This window comes from Onychomys torridus, chromosome 1, assembly GCF_903995425.1.
Source record: "Onychomys torridus chromosome 1, mOncTor1.1, whole genome shotgun sequence".
Classification (NCBI taxonomy): Eukaryota; Metazoa; Chordata; class Mammalia; order Rodentia; family Cricetidae; genus Onychomys; species Onychomys torridus.
In genome coordinates, this window is record NC_050443.1 from 81,642,734 (window position 1) to 81,670,363 (window position 27,630).

General features: G+C 40.7%; 1 protein-coding gene across 4 annotated transcripts in view; it reads left to right on the forward strand.

Annotated features, from left to right (window-relative positions):
* Positions 1-27,630, forward strand: part of Stim1 (stromal interaction molecule 1) — a 177,306-nt gene that overhangs the window by 106,418 nt on the left and 43,258 nt on the right. For all 4 annotated transcript variants that reach the window (XM_036187712.1, XM_036187694.1, XM_036187723.1 and 1 more), the window contains exons 2-3: positions 4,073-4,203; positions 27,056-27,170. In XM_036187712.1, coding sequence (XP_036043605.1) covers positions 4,073-4,203; positions 27,056-27,170 — 246 coding nt within the window. The remainder of the gene's footprint in view (positions 1-4,072; positions 4,204-27,055; positions 27,171-27,630) is intronic.

Here is a 27,630-nt window from a genome sequence, read left to right on the forward strand (position 1 = left end):
TTTTTAAAGATAGTCTCATATATCCAGTATGGCCTCAAATTCAATATGTAGCTAAAAATGACCTTGAACTTCTGATCTTCCTGCTTCTCCCTCCTAAGTGCTGAGATTACAGGCTCTGTGAACTCTACCAACTGAGCTACGTTCTCCAGCCCAGAAAACATAATTAGCTTTCATAAAGCATGCTATTTTCCTTAATTTGTTAGAAACTTATTATACTCTAATTAATAGCTAAATATATTGCCAGACGTTGGTAGCGCACGCCTTTAATTCCAGCACTTGGGAGGCAGAGCCAGGTGGATCTCTATGAGTTTGAGGCCAGCCTGGGCTACCAAGTGAGTTCCTGGAAAGGCGCAAAGCTACACAGAGAAACCCTGTCTCAAAAAACCAAAAGACCAAACAAACAATCAAAAAAACCCCAAACCAAACAAAAACAAAACAAAACAAAAACAAAAAACTAAATATAAATATTTGTTTTAAATTCTTTTCTTTTTTTCAATTTACTTGTTTACTTATTTATTTTCTTCTTTTGGATTTGAGACACAGTTTCATGTAGTCCAAGCTGGCTTTGAGCTCACTGTATGGCTGAGATTGCTTTTGAACTCCTAATCCTTCTGCCTCCATCTCCCAAGTGTTAGAATTGCCACCATACCTGACTTTAAAAAAAAAAAGAAAAATATATTAGTTATTATTATCAGTATGTGTATGCTGTGTGTGTGTGTGTGTGTGTGTGTGTGTGTGTGTGTGTATGTGTGTGTGTGTCGTGCGCGCGCACATGCAAGCATATATCTAGGCTTGTACATATCATGGCTCATGTAGAGATCAGAGGATAAAACTTTTAGAAGTTAGTTTTCTCTGTCCACTGTGGGATCTGGGAATTGAACTCAGGTCATTGGGGTTATAAGCAGGCAGTTTTACCTGCTGAGCTGTCTTGCTGGTCTTCTGTTACAATTTCTAATGTGGCAAATATCAAATAGTTCTTTTGGATTAAAAAGTTTAACTGTATACAGAGCTCCTGAGACCAAAAATTCAAGAACTTGGGCCTTGTTCTTTTTGCTTCTAGTTATTTTCTTTTGTTCCCCTTAGAGTTAATATTAAGGTATTCTTTAAATTTTTTTTTAACTGAGCATATTAACAAGAATCTAGATTTTTGGTTGCTGCTGGGGACATGCCAAATGTAATTTGTGGAACATGTTGAATAGACAGTGGCAGCACAGTGTGGTAAATGTTACTAATAGATGCAAATAAACGTGGTAAGATTTCAGGCCATTGTTAGAGTTGTCTATTTATTTCGAACAGGGCTTCTTAAATCTTTTCGACTTGTGACCTCTTTTTGCTTGAGATATTTTTATATAACCCTAGGTATATGCAACCTGGGTTCAATTCCCATCACCTACATGATGGCTCAGACCATCTATAACTTCAGTTCCAGGTGAGTGACCACTCACTTCTGGCCTCTGTGGGTACCAAGTATACACATTGGGCACAGATATTCAGGCAAAACATCTGTCCTCATAAAATAAAATAGCAAGAAAGAAAAGAAAAGAAAAGATTAAGAGCCTGGGCTGGGGTATCATTGGTAGAGAGCTGGGTTAGCATTCATAAAATCCTGGGTGCTGTCCCCAGTAACCACACAAACTGAGCTTGGCGATGCATACTTTTACAAAGCCAGACATTGTACTTCCCACTTGTGATTCCAGCTTGGGGGAGGCAGAAACAGTAGGATGCCTGGGACTGGCTGGCTACCTAGCCCAGCAGAATTGGTGAGCTCCAGGTTCAGTGACTGACCCTGTCCAAAAAAAAGGCTCACAACTGTAATTCCAGCACTCTGGAGGCAGAGGTAGGTGGATGTTTTTGAGTTTGAGGCCAGCCTGGTCTACATAATGAGTTCCAGGTCAGCCAAGCTACATAGTAAGACCGTATCTCACTCCAGCCTTATTCCTTCCCAAAGTCTCAAATCTGAGCTAAGGTATTTTCAGGCAAGTGTTCCTTGATGTTGTGTGGTGGATGTGATGGCCTGTACTATGCAAAGTCAGCATGCTATGTGTTCAGAACCAAGGCTGCAGTGAAGTTGCACAATGCAATATGATAACACCTCATATTCATTATGCATTTTATTTTCAATTAATTTTTGGCCACTGCATGTTCCAAAGCCTTTTACTGTTATCACCTTTTGCTTTCTAACTCCCACATTAAGTTACGTGACCGACAATTTTAGAAGCTATTACTTATGTGATAGGACTGGTTAGTCACATTCAGATCAAACTGATTCTTCTTTGTTTGAGTCTACTTATTCTGTCAGGAGAAATAAGTTATGTGAAGATGGAAGTTATTCACTTGCTGATCTGGAAGAAGGAAAGAATACTAGGAATTGAATATCAGGTTTATTTCTTATTTTTAAATAAAAAGTTTTTAACATAAAGACAGGCTCTCATGTTACCCAATCTGGCTTGGTTTCCCTATGTGGTCAAGATTCCCAGTCCTCCTGGTTCTACCTCCCAAGTTCTGATATTCTGCCTTGGCACCACCATGCCCAGCCTGAGAGGTATTTTAATAACTACAGTTTAATGTAATTTTCCCAAAAATGCATGTAGCAGATTACTACTTCATTTTGCAGATATGAAATGGAGGCTTGAAGTAGTTCCCCCAGTTGTCCAATATCATATAGCTTATAATTGATTAAAGACAGAGTTTTGGTGTATGTGTTTTTACTCTAAGTTCTGGGTGCTTTCGTTGCAGTAAAAAGATATTGCTAAATGGGTGAATCTCTTAAGGTATTCAAATGGCTGTGGGAAACTTTGCCTGTGTGGAAGATGTAGAAAAGGTCTCAGGAAGGACAAGGCGGCAGCTTAGGAAATGCTCAGATGAAGGAGTTATTTGTAAATTTTGGCTGACATGGTTTTTCTGGATACAATTCTAACGCTATGTGGGACATCAAACTTTTGTCCTCTCTTAGCCTCATCCCTTTAATCCTCTATGCCAGATGATGCCAGCGGCAAAGGTCACCTGTTTGTCTCATCAGGTTACATATCAGAGCCTGCTGTTAGAAATACAAACTTCTTGTATTTGCCTTAGGCCTTTGGGAAAGATGCTGGCTGACCTCAGGAAACCAGTGATGACCAGTCTGGAGACCTTGGGTCACTAGAGCTTGGAAAACTATTTCCATTATTTTGTTTTGTTTTGCTTGTTTGTTTGTTTTTCGAGACAGGGTTTCTCTGTAGCTTTGGAGGCTGTCCTGGACTAGCTCTGTAGACCAGGCTGGCCTCGAACTCACAGAGATCCACCTGCCTCTGCCTCCCAAGTGCTGGGATTACAGGCGTGCGCCACCACCGCCCGGCTATTTCCATTATTTTTTAAAGCCTACTTGAGATGTATAACACTTATGTAATCATTGTATGTACCTGTAGTGACAAGGTGAGAGACTGAGTCCCTGGGGGGGGGGGGGAGGAAGGCTCCTATGGGTAGGCTGCAGCAGGGCTAAGAAAGTCTGGAGACTGGAATGGAGGACAGGAAGGACAATAAAGGCCACCTACCTGATATGAGAGGTTTCCCGGGGTAGCCTGTGGTTGGTATTCTGTGTATTTCTAGTGACAAAGTAAATAAAGAGAAAACCTATACCATTTATTCAGATGTTGGAACTATTGTTATACTTCTAGAAAATTATATTAATTTATATTTATTTGACTGATTAAATTATGTTTAAAATAATGTATTTCCTTGATTATTAGTGAGTCCAAGGTTTTTTTCATGTATATGTTGTCCCTTTGATTTTCCTCTCTCATTTGTGAGCTCTTTGTGTTCTTGTCTGTGTTCTAGAGTAGGCCTAGTCCTATGCTAGGCTTGTCTGCTGGAGAGCTATGAGAATGATTAAGCATTGTTTCTGTATGGGCAAGCTCAACACATTTTCCAAGAGAGGGGTGAAGGTTAGATGATACACTTCCACTATTGTATATGTAGTTGATTAAAATGCTTGTATGAGGAATCAGAAGCTGGAAGCTAAGAATGCTGATGTAAGAGGATGGCGGAAGCTGAGTGGCAGCTCTGAGTAATGTTGTCCTTTGCTTTTTCCATACAGAGTTTTGCCGGATTGACAAGCCCCTGTGCCACAGTGAGGATGAGAAGCTCAGCTTTGAGGCTGTCCGCAACATCCATAAGCTGATGGATGACGATGCCAATGGTGATGTGGATGTGGAAGAAAGTGATGAGGTAATCTTTCTTACCTTTTAGGGTTCTTCTCTCTGTGTGTGAAATGATCCCTGAAAGCTGCCTAGACTAATCCATATGGAGAGATGGTCTCCCCTTGTTGCCTCCTAGGAACTTATTCCTATCAGGCAAGATGACACCCAGCAGAACAGCTCTCTGTTTGTTGATTGGTGAATAGTTTAACACTGATTTAGGTATTTGGGAGGGAAGGGGATAGGCTCTATAGTTTACCTGGATCTTTAATGTGATCGCTGTGGAAAGGGAATATTAATCTATATTCAGCCTTCTTTTGGCATGTAAAAAGAGAAAGCAAAAATAGTCAGATTCCACCTTCTGGTGTTTTATACTCTTATTTGAGAGGAAGAAGCAAATCTTAGCATGGTCAGTCTAACTTTAAAGATGCAGTCTATGGGAGCCAGTTAATAAGAACTAGAAAAAGAAATCTCTTTTAAAAGAGATATAAGGTTGGGGATTTAGCTCAGTGGTAGAGCGCTTGGGTTGGCCCTGGGTTCGGTCCTCAGCTCTGGGAAAAAACAAACAAACAAATAAACAAACAAACAAGAAAAAAGAGAGATATAGTAGGGGCTGGAGAGATGGCCCAGAGGTTAAGAGCACTTGTTGCTCTTACAGAGGACCAGAGTTTGGTTCCAATTACCCACATGGGGGCTTACAACTGTCTCTAACTCAAGTTCCAAGGGATCCAACACCTTCCTGATCACAACAGGCAAATGCAGCAATACATTCATACACATAAAATAAATATTTTTTAAAAAAGTAGTATACCAGCACTTGGGAGGCAGAAGAACTGGGAGACCAACCTGGTCTAAAGAGTGAAACCTGGCTCAAAAAAGGGGAAAAAAAAGCGATATAATCTCTTTGCAGGTATAAAATCTGCAAATTTCTGGGTATCTTTGTCAACGCTCCTCCTTTTTTGTGTTCTCTTGAATTGCTTTGTCAAAGAGGGAAGGAAGAAAATGTTCTCTTTAGAGGAATGTTACCACAGCAAAAATCTCATCAGCACAAACTGTTCCGAAATAATACAAAAGCTGCTACCCCATTTTCTCTGTATAGTGATGTGAGATGTTCTTTTTCAGTATAGCTTCTGCCTTGCCTGGGCTACCCCTGTTCTCACTGTCACCTCAGGCCTCTGTGGTTGGAGAGGCCTACTGTTGTGCATTTTCTTTCTTTTTTTCTGAGACAGGGTTTCTCTGTAGTTTTGGTGCCTGTCCTGGATCTCGCTCTGTAGACCAAGCTGGCCTCGAACTCACAGAGATCCACCTGCCTCTGCCTCCCGAGTGCTGGGATTACAGGCGTGTACCACCACTGCCCGATTGTTGTACATTTTCATGGTCACTCATCATCTAAGTCCTAGAGCAAGAAACTAGTAAGATGTTTGGGCTTCACTTGGTTTAAACATATGCGAGACAGAGTTGGGTTCAGGATCTAACTAGAAAGTTAGGTAGATAGAACAGGGCTTAGGTAACAGATGGTATGGTGCTGTGGAAAAATTCTGGTTGCACTGGCTGTCAAATACCTCAGATTTTTGGGGTCCGTCTAAAGATATTGCTAATTACCCAAGAATCTCAGTAGAAGTCTGAAGGAATATTAAAACCTCATTTAAGCTAGTTCTAACGTCATAAGCCTGTGATCCCAGATTTTTGGGAAGCAGAGGCAGGAAGATTGCAAGTTCAAGGCCTGCCTGTGCTTACAAAGTTTAGGGCCAGTCTAGGTAGCCTAGTGAGTGAAAAATAATAAAAGAGCTTGGGATATATATCTCAGTGGTAGTTTGCTTAGTATGTGTGAAGCCCTAGGTTTAATCCCTAGTATACTCTCCCCACAAAAGCCTAATTTATTCTGCCTCATTTTGGTAAGTTTTTCAGATAACTAAAGTGAACTGAAAGATCTGCCTCATTGCCAAATCAAATTTTAGCTGTTTTGGCCTTGTGAATGCTAGATAAAAGCTCTGCCACTGAGCCACATTCCCCAACTCACTTGGCTGTGTTTTGTTGAGATATGACTTCATTCTGAAGCTTGGGCATTTGTGGCACTTACTGTGTAGCTTAGGCTAACCTTAAACTCACAGCAGTCCTCCTGCTCCTGCCTCCACAGTCCTAGAATTAGGACCCTGTCTTAAAAAAAAAAGAAATTAAAACATTATAAACACAGGGTCAGGGAGATGTTCAAATGATAAAAGTTTAAAGGTGCTTGACACACAAGCCTGATGACCTAAGTTCCATCCCCAGAAGCTACAGTGGAAGGAGAGAATTGATGCCTGAAAGTAGTTCACTGACCTCCACACACAAGCACTTCATCACCCTTCCAATGATGATGATGATGATGGTAAATATATTAAATGAAAACCTTACATTCCAGTTGGATATCTGTTCTGTTCCAGCCGTTGATTGAAGGCTTGGGATTCAATTGTGAACAAAACAGGTTCCTATTTTCTGGAGCCTGCATTCTAGTGATTTATATATCATAGGTGATTAAGTGACATTAGAACAATGATTAAATTCTAAGTTTAAGGATTCTCCCTTTTGTTTTCTCAGGAGAGAATAATGATGACTGATCCCTATCCCAGCAGAGTTGTCAGGAATAAATTTTTAAAAAAATACTGACTGTTAAGACTTCTTAGGCTAACTGAGTTTGGTATGGTATGTCTGTTGTCCCAGCATTCATGAGGCAGAGGTAAGGAAGATCACCTTACCTTGTAAATTTGAGGCCAGTCTGGCTATAGACTGAATTCCAGGCTAAAAAAGAAAGAAAAAAGTTTATACAAAGGCCAGTTAAGGTAATGCATGCTTATAATTCCAGGGAGACAGAGACAGGAGAATTAGGAGTTTAAGGTCATTCTCAGCTAGGAAGTTTGAGGCCAGCTTGGGATATATGACATCCTGCCAAATCTCTCTCTCTCTCTCTCTCTCTCTCTCTCTCTCTCTCTCTCTCTCGCTCTCTCTCCATATATATATATAACTAGATATTAGAGAAAATGAAAATTAAAATCATAATGAGATTTTACTGTAAACCTATCAAGATGGCTAAAATAAGTTTTAAAAAATTAAGTGGACAGTACCAAGTGAGGAATAAGAGCCATCAGAATTTACCTAATAGTAATGTAATTTGATAAAGCTGTTCTGGTAGTTTGACAGTTTCTTATAAAGTTAAACATAAATTGCTATATGTCCCAGTAATTCTCCTTCTAGGTTTTTACTCTATTAGGTAAATTAAAATTGTATCCATGCTAAAAGTTGTATATGATTTTCTTTGAACAAGGGTGTAAGTGTTACAGCTCTAAAGGGAAAGCTAATGTGGCTGTCAGGAGCCAAGGAATACCACAAAGTCATATGGTGCAACAAACCTTACACAAGAGATTTGTTGGGAAAGACACAAGAGGGTGGCCCGCCTCTGCTGGAAGAGAAGCAGCAAAGAGCTGAGCAGGAGGCAGGCTTTCTGTAGGGTTTCTTGTGGGGTGGAGCTTCCCAGGGTGGCCTGGGATTAGTGGAATTCTATGATCTTGGGACAAGCTCAGGGATTGGTGAGACTTTTGTGGCCTGATTTTGGAACAAGCTCAGGGATTGGTGGTATTTTGTGGCCTGATCTTAGGCTTTTTTTTTTTTTTTTTACCCCCTCTGTAGGGCAGAGCTTGGCTTCCTACATCTCAAGGAGCTGGAAACAGCCATTACTGTTGTTAGAGTTGTCTGGAGGTGGGGCCTGGCCACTCATACCTTGAGGGGCTTACAAAGGGTTTGCAATGCAACTCAAACTCACTGACATGGAACTCACTAACCCAAGCTGGCCTCAAACTTGTGATCCTTCTGCCTCAGTCTCCTGAATGCTGGAATTACAGATGTCTGTTACCATAAAAAGTGAAATCTGTTGTATATAATAGATAAATCTTGAAGACATTATGGTGAGTGGAAGAAATCAGTCTAAAAATTATAAGTGAGACTTTGGCACAGTGGTACCTATCTATGATCCCAATACTTCTTGGGAGGTAGAGACAGAAGGATTGCTACAAGTTTGAGATCAGGCTTATCTACATAGTGAGTTTGTAGCAAAGCCAGAGCTATATAATGAGATCCTGTCTCAAAAAAAAAAAAAAAAAAAGGAAAGGAAAAAATATAGTGAGTCCATTTATATGACATTCTGAGAAAGGTAAAATTCCAAGGCTGAAAAGTAGATAAGTGGTAGCTAGGGGTTATGAGTATAGGGAAAGTTTAATAGCAAAGATCCACACTATGGACTTTTGGGGTATGATAGACTTATTCTGTGTCCACCAAGGTTGTAAAAGTCATTATACAAGTCTAAATATATATTAAAATTCATAGGGCTATTCACAAACTCAAAAACTTAATCTAGTCATGTTAAGTAAAAATATTTCCCCTGCATACTTTCCAGCCTTAACCAGAGAAGTTTCTCTTTGCAGTGGTGAATGCAGAGATGTATGGGTGCTCAGGCACTGAGAATAAGTGATGGCTGAGTGCTCAGTCCTAAATAGGACATTTCTATCATTTCCTCTAAGGCTTGGGGACCATTGTGGAAGTGTGGGAGGGAGGATGTAAGAGCCTGCAGATCAGAAGAAAGGCTATAAAATGCTGTCTTCTGGGCAGGGCACAGCCATTGCAGTCATGACTTCACAGTAGCTAGGATTATAGCTGAGAGATGACTCCGTGGGTAAAGGTAAACCTGGCAACCTGAATTCTATTCCTGGAACCCACATAAAGGTAGAAAGAGAGACCAGCTTTATGAAGTTGTCCTCTGACCTTCAAACACAAGCTGTGTGTATTTACAGTGTGGCACCCCACCCTCATGTACACACACACATACACACACACACACACACACACACACACACACACACACACACACGGAGAGGCAGTCATTGTTTCAATGTGTACTCATTGAGGAGTCCACCAGGCACCAATGGATAGTTCCAAACCCATGGTCACACAGATGATCTTGGTTAAACTCAATGGGTCTTAAACAAAACAAACAAAATAAAAGACTTGAATGTGGGAAAGGAACTTGGTGGGGATGGGAGGTGGGAGGGAGATTAGACTCAGACACACAAATCTTTAAAATAATTTTAATAATCATTGACAGTATCTTACATGTATATAACGATTTTAGTCATTTTTACACCCATTATCCTCTCACCCTTTCCCTTTCCCACTGACACCCTTCTTCCTGAGTCCTACTTCCATGCCTTGTGTGTGTGAGTTACCCACTCAGTTTAGGTCTCTGCCCCACTTGCAAGCTGGGTGGGAGGTTATTTACTGGAGCATGGACAACTTATCAGTGACTGCAGACAAAAATGACACACTACCCCTAAGTAACCATTAACTGCCAGTGGTACCTCAGGGAGGGTTGGGTCTTGTGGACCCCCCTCCCCCATCTATGATGATGTGGAGACAGGTCTTGTGCGGGTAGCTCAGTTGTTGTGAATTTCTGAGTGGAACAGCTATGTCATGTCCAGAAGATGTCTCTGCCTCTCTCTCCATCTCCCTGCTCTTATTTTCTTTCCTCTTCTTCTTCTACAATGACCTTGGTGAGATTGATATAGATGTCCTGTTTAGGGCTGAGCACTCCACTGTCACATCATCTCAGTAAAGAGTCTCTGCATTGTGGGGCAGTGGTGGCGCAGGCCTTTAATCCCAGCACTCGGGAGGCAGAGGCAGGCGGATCTCTGTGAGTCTGAGGCCAGCCTGGTCTACAGAGCAAGATCCAGGACAGGCTCCAAAAGCTACAGAGAAACCCTGTTTCAAAAAACCAAAAAAAAAAAAAAAAAAAAAAAAAAAAGAAAAGAAAAGAAAAAAGAGTCTCTGCATTTCTGCATTAACCTTCAAGTGCTGGGGTAAGAAGCTTCTCTGACAAAGGCTGACATATCAGCCCAGGCTTCTGATAGATGCTTATCAGCTGGTGAAGTATGTTTTTAAACTTAGTTTGGAGACACTTTTCTTATTTTGTTGCTTTTGTTTTAATTTTGTGGAGATAAGGGCTCACGTCCTGGCCTTCTATTCCTAAGTGCTAGAGGCATCTTTCTGCATTTCTATTTTCCTGATTTCTAACTCCTACACACATTCTATTGCTGTCACCCTCTTATTTCCTATCTCATGGAACATTCTGGTGCCTTACTATTATCCAGGCAAAGTACAAATTGATTTCTACTTAGGCCTTTGGGACACAACAAGCGATGATCGTCATCATAATAATCTTCAGGTGAAACCTGCTTCTTAGGTTAAGGAAATGTTCTATACTCATCTTTTCCCCGCCCCTGAGACAGCTTAGGGTCTCACTCTGTAGCCCAGGCTAGCCTTGATCTCTAGCTAACTTACTGTAGCCTCCCAAATGCTAGGATTACAAACATGAGTTAAATCCTGCACCCCCCCCCCCGCCGTATTTTTTTAGTTAACATTCAAAGTAATGGGTTTCATTGCAACATTTTCATGTATATGTATACATAAATGCTTTGTTCTTATTTTCCTTTTACTACTGTTCCCTATCAATCCTGCTTTGAAACAAATTCTCAATAATATAGCCTTGGCTGGCCTGAAACTTATTATGTAGACCAGGCTGGCCTTGAACTCACGGCAGTCCTCCTGCCCTCAGCCTCGCAAGTGCTTGGATATGCATGAGCCAACACACCTGGTTCATAGTCAGCTTTGTAGCCTGAAACTTTGTATTAGTTCTTGGCCAGCTGTCTTTGGCAAGGCTTCAAATCCTCCCCCCCACACCCCCCATAAGGTAAGTGTAGAGAAATGGATTCAGGCCTCAGTGGGTGAAAGGGAATTGCCATTTTGTCTCTCATAGTTTCTTTGACATTTTTGGAAGCAGAAATGTAGATCTGCTAAAACATTCAGCCTTCATTTCTGTGAGTTTCTTGAACTTTAAGGACATTTTTATGGCTTTTATCTATCTATCTATCTATCTATCTATCTATCTATCTATCTATCTATCTACTTATTTAGAGGCAGGGCCTCCTCACATTTTGTAGTTCAGGCTGTCCTGAAACTCACCATGTATCCCATATTGACCTCAAACTTACAGCAGTCTTTCTGCTTTAGCCTGCCAAGTACTGGAATTATAGGCATGACTCACCAAATTATTTAGGTTTTAGATAGTTTTACTGTGTATCTCAGGCTATCCTAGAATTTGTTATACAGCCCCAGATTGGTCTCATACTGAAGGCCCCTGCCTGGACTTCTAAGTGCTGGAGTTACAGGTGTGTACCATTATATCTGGCTTTATTTTTTGGAAACTGGAGGCTCATTGTGTTGCTTTGACTGCCCTAGAGTAGTTTCAAACCATCCTCATGCTTCAGTCTCTTGAGAAGCTGGGACTTAGTGCATATACTACAAAGCCTGGCTTAGATACTGACTTTTAATTTTATTTTATTACCTCATGTGTGTGTGAGTATGTGTACTCACACTTGAGTACCATAGTTCACATGTAGAAGCAGAGGACAACTTGCAGAACTTAGTTCTCTCCTTCTCCTCTGTGGGTCCTGGGGATCAAACTCAGGTTTGGTGGCAAGTGCCTTTATCCATCTCATTGACATAGATAATGACTTTTAAAAGTCTAAGCATGAGCCAGGCATGGTGGTTATGCTGTAGTTTTCTGTCAACTTGATACAATCTGGGTTCATTTGGGAAGAGGGAACCTCAACTGAGAATATGCTCCCACCAGAATGGCCTGTGGTGCATTTTCTTGACTGATGATTGATGTGGGAGGGCCCAGCTTATTGTAGGTGGTGCCACCCATGGGCTGGTGGTCCTAGATCCTATAAGAAAGCAGGCTGAGTAAGCCGTGAGGAGCAAGTAACCTGGTAAGCATGATTCCTCTGTGGCTCCTGCTGCCAGTTTCTTGTCCTCTTTGAATTCCTGCCCTTACTTCCCTCAGTGATGGATTGTGATTCAAAACTATAGTTGAAATAAACCCTTTCTTTCCCAAGTTGCTTTTGCTCATGGTATTTTATCAAAGCAATAGAAACCCTAAGACAATGCCTAACACCTTTTATACCAGCAATTGGGAGCAGAGGCTAGGTGGATTTCTGTGAGACCAGCATAATTTACATACTGAGTTCCAGGCCAGATAGGGATACACATTGAGACCCTTTCTCAAAACAACAGAACAAAACCCAAGTCTGAGTGTGGCCTGAGTGAGTGTTTTAGCTGTAAGGTCCAGTATTTTGGAGCTTCCTTTCCTCGTTTACGAAATTGAGATGCAGATGAGATACTTTTTGCTATTGGCAAGCCCTAGGACTAATTAGATGGAGATATAAGTGATCTATAACAGAAACACTAGTTTATTTGTTTTGAGACTAGATGTAGCCCTGGCTGACCTGGAAATCACCAGATAGACCAAGCCGGCCTCGAACCTTCATTGATCCTCTCAACTTTGCCTCCTGAGTTGAGTACTAGGAGTATACACGTTGACAGGAATACAGTTTTAGGGCCTGTGTGCTGGTATTCATAGAGAACTGTGAGAATTTTAAGAAGAATCAGGTGTGGTGACCTAGTATGTGCTGTAGAGGAGAGGATACATTGTCAGTTGGCACTCAAGCAAGGGTCCTAGTTGGCAGACACACAGAGCTACACATTTCAGAGAGTAGGCAAGCTTTGCAATCTGTCTCGGTGACTTGCCAGATACAGGATGAGGCAGCAGCTCCCCCAGATGGCGTCCCTCATGCTTCCAGGAAAACCAGAAGGTGGCTTGCTTTGACAGACAGGGAAATTCTTTCTCTCTAAGCAGCCTCTTGTTTTCTTTCCTCTCTTCCTCTGTTGTAGAGTTTGCTTTGTCTATTCTGGATGCCAGTCCTGCTGATGAGGGGTTTTATGTCTGTATGTGTATTAGAGTTCTTGTGTTTCTTATGTGTACATACACCATTTTGTGCTTTTGTGTTTGTGTCTTTCTGCATTTAGATGTGTCAGTGTCTGAAAGAAAAAACAGAGGAAGAAGAGCAAGCCCTGAGCTAGAGAAACCGGGTCAGGGGTCAAAAAGGTTGGGGGCAAAGGGTTAGTCCTACATTATGTGCAGCCTGGGGGTAAAATCGAAGCCTCAAAGTTGCTGGCCATGTAAGCAAAATTTGGGCTCTACCAAGTTGTAGGCAGATTTCTGGGATCACTTGGCAGCCAGGAGTGGTGAAGACAACACAAGAAAAAAACCCTGTTTTATGCATTAACCCTGCTTTTGATTCTTCCTGTCAGAGGACTTGCTATCTAGATCACGAGTGCTGCTTCCCTTTAGAGCTAATGGTTTTTGTCTGTCTGTGTATTTATGCAGGTCTCTCTTCACATGTTTGTGTCCATATGTGTATCATGTGCAGTGAGTCACAAATATCCTCTCTGTCTGTTTGTGTTTTGTTTTCTCCTCATTTCCTCACTCTCCTGTCTTCCATCTTGAAATATTTAGCATCTGCTCTGTACTGGATGCTGCATGTACAAAGACAAAGCAGACATGTTTCCTTCCTGTGAAGATTTTATATATTATTGATAGGCATCATGGCTCAGTCCTATGATTCCAGCTGGAAGGTTGAAATTGAAGTATCAGGAGCTCAAGTCTACTTTCAGCAATATAGTGAACTCCAGATGAGGTTTTGTGATAAGAAATTGAGGCCAGTGAGGTGGATCAGTAGGTAAAGGCATTTGTTGCCAAGCCTGGTGAACTGAGTTTGATCCCTGGGACCCACCTCACATAGTGAAAAAGTACAGAGACAACTAGCTAAACTAGTGGAAATATATGAACTGTGGACTAATAGCTGAGGAGCTCCAGGACTGGACTAGACCCTCTGGATAAGTGAGACAGTTGTTGAGCTTGAACTGTGTAGGGGGCGCCCAGGCAGTGGGATCAGGACCTGTCCCTAGTGCATGAGCCAGCTTTTTGGAGCCTAGTGCCTATAGTGAGCCATGCACAGCCTTGGTACAGGGAGGAGGGGCTTGGACCTGCCTAAACTGAATGTACCAGGCTCTGCTGACTCCCCATGGGAGACCTTGCCTTGGAGGAGGTGGGAATGGGGGGTGGGTTGGGGGGGAAGGCTGGGGGGCAGGAGGAGGGAGGACGGGGAAATCTATGGTTGGTATGTAAAATGAATAGAAAATCTCTTAATTAAAAAAAAACATAGATGACAGCTCATACTGGAAGGATGTGGAGCAAGGGAAACACTCCTCTGTTGCTGGTGGGAGTGCAAATTGTAAAGCGACTTTGGAAATCAGTATGTTGGTTTCTCAGAAAATTGTAAATGTCTCTACTTCAAGATCCAGCTCTACCACTCTTGGACATATACCCAAAGGATGTTCCATCCTACCACAAGGACACTTGTTCATCTCTGTTCATAGCAGCTTTATTCGTAATAGCCAGAAACTGAAGACAGCCTCTATGTCCCTCAACTGAAGAATAGATAAAGAAATGTGGTACAGTCACACAAAGGATTTTTACTCAGCTCTTCAAAACATTGTAAAAATTTCAAGCAAATGAGTGTGATAAGAAAAAAGTCATTCTCAGTGAGGTGACCCAGAAAGACAAACATGGTATATACACACTTAGTATATATTAGCTGTAATGTAAAATAGTAAATATTAGCTGTAAAGTAAAAGATAATCATGCTATGGTCCACCCAGAGAGGCAAAGTAACAAGAAGGGCTTAAAGTGGGGACACAGGGATCTCGCTGGGAAGAGGAAATAGCATAGCTTTTGAGTGTTGACTGGGGTTGGGGGCAGGAGGGATCAAGTGGGGTGGAGGGAGTCAAAAGTACTTAGGAGAATCAACTGTAATTGGGGGGCTTTTCAGGAGCAAGGTGGGAATCTAGTGCAGTGGAAACTTCATGGAATCTATAAGAATAACCCTAGTGAAGACTCCTATTAGTGGGGTAAATGCATCTTGAACTAACTGGTCATCTTCTGTAACCAGGCAAGGCCTCAAGTGGAGGGACTGAAATACCAACCCAGTCACAAAATTTTGACCTATTTGTCTTACCTGCAGAGTGTTCTGGTATTGGAGCCTAGCAAAATTGTCATCAAAGAGACCAGAGAGATTTGGCCTAGCAACTGATGGGAGCAGATGCAGAGTCCCACAGCCAAACATTAGGCAGAGCTTAGGAAGTCCTGCAAGGGAAGAGGAGGAAGGATTGGAGAGACCAGAGGGGTCAGGGACATTGGAACACTACCCACAGAATCAGCTGACAGGGACTCTTAGGGGCTCACAGAGACCAGGGAGCCTGTAGGTATCTGACATAGGTCCTCTGCATATATGTTATGGCTGAGATGCTTGGTGTTCCTGTGGGATTCCTAACAGTGGGAGCAGGTGCTGGCTCGGCTCTGTCTTTGCCTACTTGTGGGACTCCTTTCCTCCTACTGGGTTGCCTTGTCCAGCCTTAATGCAATTGTATGTGCCTAGTCTAATTGTAGCTTGCTGTGCTGTGCTTGATTAATGTCCTTAGGAGGCCTGCACTTTCTGAGGAGAGGCAGAGAGGGAGTGGATCTAGAGGAGAGGGGAGGTTGAATAGAGAGACACTGGGGAGTGGGGAGGGAGGGGAAATTATGGTTTAGATGTAAGATATGAGAGAATAAAAAATTAGTAATATAAATAATAAACCATAGTTAACACACACACACACACAAAGAAAGTACAGCCTTACACATGTACACAGTTGTTTTAGGGTGATAATGGTTGTGGCAGAGCTGTCTTTGACATCTCTTTCCATGACACGTCCAGTTATTAAGCTCCATCAATTGTAATCTTATTCTCTTACGCAGTTGCCTTTTTAAAAAAACTCTTTGGGGGTCCCTCTACTTAGATCTCAAATAAATCACACATGGAGGCTTACTATTACCTATAAATGCCTGGCCTTAGCTTGGTTTGTTTCTTTGTTGTTGTTGTTTTATCTTTTGAGACAGGGTTTCTCTGTGTAACTTTGTGCCATTCCTGGAACTCACTCTGTAGACCAGGCTGGCCTCAAATTCACAGAGATCCACTTGGCTCCGCCTCCCAAGTGCTGGGATTAAAGGCGTGCGCCACCACTGCCCGGCTTTTGGCTTGTTTCTTGTCAGCTTTTCTTAACTTTAAATTAGCCCATCTACCTTTTGCCTGTGGGCTTTTTTTAACCTTTCCCTATTTTTGTGTATCTTTCATTATTTCTTACTCTGTGTTTTGCTGCGTAGCTGGGTGGCTGTTCTGTGGAGCCTCCTCCTCTTGCTCCTTGAGCTCTCCTTTCCTCCCAGATTTCTCCTATTTATTTTCTCTGTCTGCCAGCTCCACCTAATTCTCTTTCCTGCCTTGCTATTGGCTGTTCAGTTCTTTATTAAACCATCAGGTGTTTTAGCAGGCACAGTAACACAGTTTCACAGAGTTAAACAAATGCAACATAAATAAAAGTAATACACCTTAAAATAATATTCCACATCAGTGGGTCTCTGTATTTGTTCCCATCTGCTGTAGGAGGACACTTCTCTATGGCTGAGCACTGATCCATGAGTATAGCAGAATGTCATTAGGAATCAGTTTATTGCTCCTTTTTTTTTTAGGTCTCTGGGCTATCTAGTCTCAGATTCTTGGTCACCCAAGCAGTGTTAGGTGTAGGTTCCATCTGTGGAGTGGGCCTTAAGTCAAATCAGATACTGATTGGCTACTCCTATAAGATTTGTGCCACCATTGCCCTAGCATATTTTACAGGCAGGATACCATTGTAGATCAAAGGGCTTGTGTTTTTGTTTCTATTTTGGTAGCATTCAGAGTATCTTCCTATACCAAAGACACTAGAAAGTAGGGGTAAAGCTCTATGTAGGGGGGCTGGAGAGATGGCTCAGTGATTAAGGGTACTGGCTGCTCTTCCAGAGGGCCTGAGTTCAATTCCCGGCAACCACATGATGGGTTACAACCATCTATAACAATATCTGATGCCCTCTTCTGACCTGCAGACATACATACATGCAGGCAGAACACTGTATACATCATAAATAAATAAATCTTAAAAAAAAAAAAAGCTCTATGTAGGCATCAGCTCAATTTCTCCATGTTCAATGAGTTGTATAGGTGTTATCTTCAGCAATGGGGCCTTGCTGATGGTATTGGCAACAAACTGGTTTGTTTGGGGATTCCCATGGGACCTCTTTGGCCAAGAAATCAATTAGATGTAACTCAATCCTGATATTGGAAGCTTCATTTGGTGACGAGATGTCCAGTTGGGGCTCTCTCTCCCCCATTATTTAGTGATTTCATTTAGATCATCATCATATATGTATATATCTTAGGAAACTTCTAGGTTTCCTTACTATCCTTCAAATAGCCCTTGTTTTTATCTGCCATCTCCCCATATACCCTCCTTTGTCCTCCCCTCTTTCGTCCCTCCCCACTGATCCTCCTGTTCCCCCATCCATCCATAACTGTCTGTTCTATTCTCTTCCTAGCAGGATCCATCTGTCACCCTCTAGTCCCTTACTCTGCACCTAGTCTCTGTGGATTTATGGATTGTAACTTGGTTATTGACTTAACTTATGAACACATAGAAGGGAATACATAATGTATTTGTCTTTCTGGGTCTGGCAGGCCTCACTCAGGATTATTTTTTTCTAGTTCTATTTACTTTCAATTTTCATAATTTCTTTCTGATGTCTGAGTAATATTTCATTGTTTAAATGTACCACATTTATTTTTATTTATTTATTTATTTTGGTTTTATGAGACAGGGTTTCTCTGTGTAGTTTTGGTGCCTGTCCTGGATCTCACTCTGTAGACCAGGCTGGCCTTGAACTCACAGAGATCTGCTTCCCGAGTGCTGGGAATAAAGGCATGCACCACTGCTGCCCGGCCACATTTATTTTTTCTATCTATTCTTCTGTTGAAGAACATGTATGTTGTTTCTAATTTCTGGCTATTATGAATAGAGCAACAATGAACATAGTTAAGTAAATGTCTTTGTGGTAGGATGAAGCATCCTTTGGGTATATGCCCAAGAATGATATAGCTGGATCTTGAGGTATATTGATCCCCATCTTCCTGAGGAACCATCACACTGATTTCCTTAGTAGCTGTACAAGTTTGCACTCCCACCAGCAATGGATGAGTGCTCTCCTTACTCCACATCCTTGCCAGCATGAGCTGTCACTTGTGTTATTGATTTTAGCCATTCTAATGGATATAAGAAATCTCAAATTAGTTTTGTTTTGCAGTTCCCTGATCGTTAAGGATGTTGAACATTTCTTTAAGTGTTTCTCATCCATTTGACTTTCCCTTTTTGAGAATTCTCTGTTTAGATCTGTACCCCATTTTTTAATTGAGTTGTTTGTTTTCTTGATATCTAGTTTTTTTAGTTCTTTATTATTTGGATATTAGTCCTCTATTGGATGTATAGTTGATAAAAATCTTTTCTCATTCTGTGGGATGCCACTTTGTCCAAATGACGGTGTCCTTTGCTGTGCAGAAGCTTCTCAGTTTCATAAGGTCCCATATATTAATTTGGATCTCAGTTCCCGATGATCTGTTCAGAAAGTCTTTGCCTGTGCCAATGAGTTAGGGCTATCCCCCACTTTCTCTTCTATAGGTTCTGTGTATCTGGTTTTGTGTTGAGGCCTTTGATTGATATGGAGTTGAGTTTTGTGCAGGGTGATAAATATGGGTCTATTTGCATTCTTCTACATGTAGATGTCCAGTTTGACCAGCACATTTGTTGAAAATGGCATCGTTTTTCCAGTGTGTATTTCTGGCTTTATCAAAAATCAGGTGTCCATAGGTGTGTGGATTTATATGTGGGTCTTCAATTCTATTTCATTGATTGAGATATCTGTTTTTGTGCCAATACCATGTGGTTTTTATTACTACAGCTCTGTAGTACAGCTTGAAATTGGGGATGGTGATACCTCCAGCAGTTCTTTTATTATTCAGGATTGTTTTAGCTATCCTAGATCTTTTGTGTTTCCATATGAAGCTGAAGATTGTCCTTTTAAATTCTGTGAAGAATTGTCCTGGAGTATTGCTAGATACTGCATTGAATCTGTACATTCCTTTTGGTAGGATGGCCATTTATATTATATTAATTCTTTCAATCCATGAGCACGGGAGATCTTTCTACCTTTTGGTATCTTCTTCAATTTCTTTCTTCATTGTCTTAAAGTTTTTATCATATAAGTCTTTTACTTGCTTGGTTAGAGTTATCCCAAGATATTTTATATTATTTGAGGTGTTTCCTTGATTTATTTCTCAATCTATTTGTCACTTGTGTATAAGAGGGCTACTGATTTATGTTAGTTTTTTTGTATCCATCTTCTTTGCTAAAAGTGTTTATCAGCTGTAGGGCTTTCCCTGTGAATTTTTAGGGTCATTTGTGTATATACCATATCATCTGCAAATAAAAATACTTTGACTTCCTTTCTAGTTTGTATCCCTTGATCTCCTTCAGTTGTCTTCTTGTTCTAGCTAAGGCTTCAAGTATTTTATTGAATAGGTATTGAGTGGACAACCTTATCTTGTTCCTAATTTTAATGGAATTGCTTTGAGTTTCTCTTCATTTAAGTTGATGTTGGCTATGGACTTGGTGGAAACCTCCTTTATTATGTTGAGGTATGTCCCTTGTATTTGTAATCTCTCCATGACTTTCATCATGAAGGGGTTTTGGATTTTGTCAAAGGCCTATTCTGAATCTAATGAGATGATTGTGTGATTTTTGTTTCTCAGTTTGTTTATATGATGGATTACATTTATTGATTTATGTATGTTGAACGATCCCTGTGTATCTGGGATGAAGCCTACTTGATCATGGTGGATCATCTTCTTGATCTTGGATTTGGTTTGCAAGTATTTTATTGCAAATTTTTGCATCTAAATTCATAATTCTCTTTCTTTTTTGGATCTTTATGTGGTTTGGTTATCAGAGTAACTGACTTCATAAAATGAATTGGGCAATGGTCCTGCTTTTATTTGTTTTGTTTTGTTTTTTGGTTGGAAGTCTTTTATTTCACTGCTTCTATTTAGTTGGGCGTTATAGGTCTATTTTATTGCTTATCTGATCTTGCTTTAACTTTGGAAGAGGTAATGTATCAAGAAAATTATCCATTTCTTTTAGATCTTTCCAATTTGATAAAATAAGAGTTTTTAAAATATGTCCTTATGGTTATCTGGGTTTCCTCAGTATTTATTGTTAAATCCCCCTTTTCATTTCTAATTTTGTTAATTTTAATATTTTCTCTGCCTTTTAGTTAATTTGGATAAGGAATTGTCAACATTACTGTTTTTTTTTTCAAAGAACCAAGTCTTTTTTTCACTGACTCTTTGTAATTTTTTGTTTCTATTTTATTGACTTCAGCCCTGAGTTTGATTATTTCTTGCTGTCTACTCATTTTGGGTCTGATTTCCTTTTTCTAGAGCTTTCAGGTGTGCTGTTGAGTTACTAGTATGAGATCTCTCCAATTTTTTAATGTAGGCACTTAATGAACTTAGGTGAGGTAAAAATCTCCAATTAGCCTACCTGCTCTCCTTGCCTGAGTGGACTGTGGATTCCCAGAGAATCTCTTCCACAGTTTTACTTGAGACTTGATCTATTTAGTTAGCTCTTTGTGGTATCAAGCTATAAGTGCCTTCTATTCCAGCCGTTTTTGTAAATATCCTCTCTTCCATTCAGGCATTAGCCAAATGGACTGAGGTTAGCTTCTGAGATCAAAGGAGACTGGGTGTGTTCCTGGTAGTTGGGGCATAGACTGAAAATGTCCTTTCTGATGCATTCTGTCCAGTGCTGTATATTCATCCTATGTAGATATGGCACTACTGACCCCAATTAAGATGTTCTTTTCTCTCTGAGGAAATTCATTATAATTAGTGCTCTATTTCTGTCCTTCTGCCATAAAACAAAGGTCACCAAAGTCCTTGGCTGTTTTGGAAACTTTGGTCCTAATAGTTTACAAGATGGAAGATGTTAGAGTAACCCAGTCTTTGCTATTCTGCCCCAGTGCCTGGAAAGCTGCAAGCTTAGGTGTTGACTTTAGGATTTGACTTTGTATCATGAACCTATTATTATGGTGCAGCATCAAGGACGATTCCATGATAAGGGAATGTTCACCTTTTATCTTCACCTCAGATGTATTCTCTGTATTTTTATTTGTGCTGGTCTTGGAAATAGAGGGAAAAGGGAAAGTGCTGTTGCTGCTTTGGAAGAAGTTTCCTAGTGGCAGCACTCTGGGAAACAGTTGAAGTTGCTATTTTATCTTAAGTGAACAGTATGAGTCACAGCAGAGGAAGACCCAAGTTAGCTTTGTCCATGTTCAGGATGACCACTGATAAGTAACTTGGATCTAAACAGATGACCAGGTATGGTCAGGAAAAGAGAGGAGTGAGAGAGTAGCCTGTACAAATCATTGGATTGATGAAAAGGTTGGTACTTTCAGAGACTAGGAATTTATTACCATCAGGAATAGGAGAAAGAAGCAATTGATGCTCCAATAACATCAGGTAGGGCTCAGACCATAGAAGGTTTTGCAGTAGACTGTCTAGTTTCAGTTTAAGGTGCAAAGAATCCCAGCATAGAACAAAATGAACCTTTGAAGTTAGTAGTCAGTTATGCCTTTTCCTATTTTTCTCCATTGCAGATCTTCTAGCACATTAGCTTTTGTTAGCAGGCACTGAGGAAATATCTATCTTCTACGTCCTCTGTGGGACTCTCTTAGATCTGAGGGATCTGCATTATTCCCAGGATTCCCAGGATTGTATATTCTTAGTTATATTATCCTTAAAAGATACCCCCCACCACCACAGTTTCTTTGTTTCAGGTACTATTCTAAACTGCTATCACAAATTAACTCATTTATAAGAAGGTGGTTTGTGGATATTGTTGTTCCCTCCATTTTACAGGTAATGTTCATGATGCATTAAAAGTAAGTGGTAGACCCACAATTCAGACTAGGACAACCAGCTTTAAAAGCAAGGTCTAACTTGAATTGCAGCCAGTATAACTCTCTTAATGACTAAGACATCTGTCCATCATTCTATGTGTTGTAGGATAAACTCAAATAAGAGACAGTCTTTCAGTTATTTAGTAACTAGATACCTTGCTCTGTGCCAGAGCCTATACTTGTAGATGGGTTTAGGGAGCTAAATTTGTTAATTCATTTAGGTATTCTAGGGAATTTATAAGGTAAGTGAATAAAAAGATAAATGATAAATATAGTCTCTATTTCTTGAGTTGCTTAGGGAAAGTAGAAAGCAGGTAATTATAGTGTTGTGGGAGTACTGTCATAAACGTGTACCCAAGAACTAAGGGAACAAATAACTAAGGGCATTCACTTAACTTACCTAGAAGTGTGGAAAACTACACAGAGGCAGTGACTTTAAACGGCATAATGTTTTAATAGGCATAACACATTTCATGTGGAGCATGTTGTAGAAAGCTTGGAGCTGTAAAAGTGCATGATTTGCTCAGGGGCCTGAAATGGCTTGATAGTTCTAGAGGATAATTAGTTGCTTTTTCTGGAAATAGCTAGAAAATAAATATTTTAGGGTTTATTAGCCATAAAGATTCTGTAGCAACTACTCAGTTCTATTTTTTTTTTTTAAGATAGCATCTCATTATGTAGTCCTGACTGTTCCAAAACTTGCTATGTAGACCAGGCTGACCTTGAACTCAAAGAGATATGTCTGCCTCTGCTCCTGAGTTCTGAGATTAAAGATGCTGGTCATCACACCTGGTTTCAGTTCTACTTTTGTAGTATGAAATTAGCTATAGATACTATGTCAATGAATTAGCTGGGCTGTATTCCGATAAAGTATGTGATAGTGGGGCTGGGGATGTGGCTCAGCTTTTAGAGGCATGCTTGCCTAATATGCACAAAGTCCTGGGTTTGATCCCCAGTATCACATGTACTTGCATGGAGATAGTAAATGCTTGTAATCCGAGCACTCTGGAGGTGGAATCAGGAGGATGAGAAATTCAAGATCATTCTTGGCTGTATAATATATTTGAATAGCCTCACTATAATCTATAGTGAGTAGTACACACTAAAACAAACAAAACCCAAATGGAAAACAATTATATGTAAATGAAAAGATTGTAAACTGGGTTTGGCTTATTATAGCTTTAGTGTCATGACCCCTGGTCTGGCAGGGAGGGAGAGTATGAAGGAATGTCGCTGGAAACTAAGTCTATAGGCCACATTTTCAAAAGCCCCAGTGCCAGGCTGTGAAACTAGGGTTTTATCTTGTAGGTAATGAGGAGCCATTGGATTTTAAGTAGAGGAATTGGTCTAGTTAGATTTGTATTTCATAAAGGTCGTTCTAGCACTTTTGGTCTTGTTTTGAGACAGGATCTATGTAGCCCAGGATGATCTCGAACTGCTGATCCTGACATCCCAAGTATTGAGATTGTATTTGTGTACCTCTGTAGGATCCCCCTTTTCCTTGTGGTCCATTGGCCACCAGTCCAAGAGGACAAAGGGAGAGAAGCAACAACAGAGCCTTGGTCGGCCTGGTAACATGGTGGAAATAGCCTTCTGGGAGACAGCTTCAGTGATACACTTCAAGTTCATTTCAGAGTATAGGGGCTATATAGGGTTGGAGTGGGCTTTTTAATGTCTTGTGGGAGGAGAATGTAGAGGTGCGGTTTTATTTGTGAAACAGACGTGTGTGAGGCTCAAGGTTGAATAGTAGAGGTACTAAGGGGTACTCCTGGAGAGCAGCTCAGATCCCTGTTCCTGAAGTTGTGCTGCTCTTCTGGCTTTAAGTGAGTCCTGTTCCCTTAGGAGGGAGGCTAGCTGGGCCTGTGCTGAGGGAATCTAGAGCTGTGTTTTCCTTCTTCTCCGCTACCACCTACAGGACTTCACTACTGCTTGGGATCAGCTTTGTGTTACCTTATGGAAGAGCACTTTTCTGAGCTCATAGAGCTAAATATACCTAGTGACAGCTGGTGCTTTGGCACTTAGGCGAGCTACTGAGCTGTCATTCTAGCCCATGCTACATTCCGCATGGTAAGACAAAACTTTTAGGGCACCTCCTTGGACCTTCTTGAGAGAGGAGCTCCTTGTTCTGAACTTGAAACAGTAAATCCCTGTTTTGAGAGCCAAAAAGCAACCTGATTTTTGTTGTTGCTTTTTATTGCTTTTAATCATTGTTCTAATTAAGACTTCAACTATTTGTTGGCTATATGGCAATATTTAGAGTAAAATATGGTTAATGCTTATCTAAATATAGTGGTAATTGGAGTTCTAGTTTAATATAACATTCTTACCTCAGTATTGTAATGTGTGCTTGTAATCTTGTCATGTAAGAGTCAAAGGTAGAAGAATTCCTGCAAGTTTGAGACCAGCCTTGTCTACATACTGAGTTCCAGTTCTAGGGTAGGCAGGTATACATAATGAGACCCTGACTCAAGACAAAACAAAACAAAGAAAAGGAAAAAAATATTGTTTTTGTTTTTGTTTTTGTTTTTGTTTTTACCAGAGCTGAGGATTGAACCCAGGGCCTTGTGCTTGCTAGGCAAGTGCTCTACCACTGAGCTAAATCCCCAACCCCAAAAAATAATGTTTTAAAAGGCAGGCTCGTGTATAGCCTAGGATTCTCTCAGACTTATATATGTAGCTGAGGCTATTCTTGAATATCTGATCCTTCTTCTATCTCCCAAGTACTGGGATGTTACAAGGTATGCATTACTATACCTGGCTAAAGAAAAAAAAATCTTGTATGTTTCTATTTATAACTGGGTAATTAGGAGGGAGCTTCTGCCAGGGGACATATGGTTTTGAAGGGAAGATAGGTACATAACAATTCTGATAGAAATGCACACTGGAGTGGGCTGCAGAGATAGCTCAGAGGTCAAGAGCTGACTGCTCTTCCAGAGGTCCTGAGTTCAATTCCCAGCAACCACATGGTGGCTCACAACCATCTGTAATGAGATCTGGTGCCCTCTTCTGGCTTGCAAGGACACATGCAGGCAGAACACTACATGTAATAAATAAATAAATAAATAAATAAATAAATAAATAAATAAATAAATAAATAAATAAATAAATAAATAAATGCATGCAGAAATGCACATTGGAGCTGTGGGAGCATAAAAGGTTATCTTTGGTCAAGATGTTTCTGTTTTTTGTATTTACCTACTTTTGAGTTATGCTTTAAGCTTAGAAGTGCTTTTGTGTATACCAGGAACCATTAACCTCTGTGCCTCTGTGGGACTGAGAGTCTCGTGGCTGAGCAATGTGAGCTGTATAGATGACGTGCAGAATGTGAGTGGTGGGAGCGCCTGCTCTTCAGAAGGGGCCTGCCATCCTGTTGCACATGCATGTGAACCCAGGAGTGGAGCCAGGAGAATGAGGCTTGACACTTCATTAGCTCCTTCAGCACCAACTCTCCAGCCTTCAGGTTCCCTTTCCACTTAGATATGGGCAATTGATATTTTCCTCAATTTTAAGTAAAACATGAAGAAAGTCCTCTTCATTACCTGCTACATTTCAGGCTGGAGAGATGGTAGTTAAGGTCATATTGTTCTTCCAGAGGACCTGAGTTGTCCTGCTCCAGGGGGATCTGATGCCTCAGGTTCCTCATATGCACAAATATACATAGAGACATAAATTTAAAAATTGCATTTGAAATGGAACAGTTTACATAAAACTTCATCAGTTCCCATTCTCCTTTTTGTTCTGTTTTTTTTTTTTTTTTTTTGGATACAGAGTTTCTGGAACTTGCTTTGTAGACCAGGCTGGCCTTGAAATCAGAGACCCACCTGCCTCTGCCTTCCAAGAGCTGGGACAAAGGCATGTGCCACCATGCCAGGCCTCATTCTCCTTTCTGTTTAAGTTTTTTTTTTTTTTTTTTTCAAAGACCAGGTATCACTGTAGACCTGGCTGACCTGGAACACTATATATAAACCTGGCTATCCTCCCACTCACAGAAATCTGCTCTTGATGCCCTTTTTCTTTTCTTTTTTCTTTTTTTGAGACAGTGTTTCTCTGTGTAGTCATGGCTGTCCTGAAACTCTATAGACCTGGCTGGCCTCGAACTTAGAGATCTGAGATCCACCCACCTCTGCCTTCTGAGCACTGGGATTAAAGACTTGAAGGCCTGTGCCACTATGCCTTGGCCAAAGTTTTTTTTTTCTTTTCTCTCTCTCTTTTTTTTTTTTTTTTTGAGACATGGTTTTCCTTTCCTCTTTATTTCTTTCTTCCACTTTTCCTTTTCCTCCCTTACTTCTCTACTCATTTAATTTAAAATAAAGGTTAAAAAATGTTTACAAAAGGAGTTCAAAATCATCCTCAGCTATATAGCAAGTTCCAGGCTTAGCCTGGGCTACTTGAGACTTTGTCCAAAAGCAAACTTAAGAATTGGAGCTATTAGGAAAATAGCTCAGTTGGTAAAGTGCCTGTCATATAAATGTGAGGACCTGAGTTTTGATTCCTAGCATCCATATAAAAGTTGAGCACTCGGGGTTGGGGATTTAGCTCAGTGGTAGAGGGAAGAATTCTAACATATCTATTTTTTTTTTTCCTATGAAACATATAACAAAGCAAAAAAAAAAAAAAGTTCTCTTTGGCAACAGAGACATTCACATAATGCCTACATGTAAAAATGTATGGAAAAAGGGTTTACTGCATGTCTCACTGTGCCACACTGCAGGTCCCAGGACAAGATTTTCCCTTTCTTCCTTTTTTTTCCTTTTTCCTTTTTTTCTTTTAAATTTTATTTTGTTTTATTTTGAGAGAGAGGGAGATGGGTAGGATCAGGAGGCATGATATGAGGGACACAAAGAATAAATAAAAAGAAAGTTTAAAAAAAGAAAAATACATGAGTGAGGTTTGTAAGTAATACATTGGGAATGTGTGTAGCTGGAGACAGATGACTTGTGTGGAGATCTTGGTCTCCTGTGACTTATATGTTTTTCCCTTGCAGTTCCTAAGGGAAGACCTCAATTACCATGATCCAACAGTAAAACACAGCACCTTCCATGGTGAGGATAAGCTTATCAGCGTGGAGGACCTGTGGAAGGCGTGGAAGTCATCAGAAGGTAACGGGCAGCCTGGTGGTCAGGCCTAGTTGTCAGAGGTTTAGAGAAGAGAGGAGATGAGCAGATACCTGCCCTTAAAAGGACATGAACAAAAAATGCTTAAACAGATGTGAATTACTGAAATTATTCTATATACATGTAATAAGACTGAGTTACGGTTACTATGGTGGGAAAGGGATTTGAAGTTGTTCTTCATCAGGATGTCTTGAACTCCAGCCTAACTCAGCTTCTGTCTTCACACTACCCCCTAGAAATCTACTAGCTCATCTCACCGTCTCCAGAGAGAAGAGCTGGCTGTTCTCTTGAGGCAGCCTGCTCTGTCCTCACTGCCTAGTCCCCCACTCTGAAGTCCAGATGATTCAAAGGTTGAGTGGCAGCAAAGATGCGTCCATTCCTGAATTCTCCCCAAACTTGGATAGTCCTTCATCTTTGAAGGAAACACTTTCAGCCTCTTTCTCAT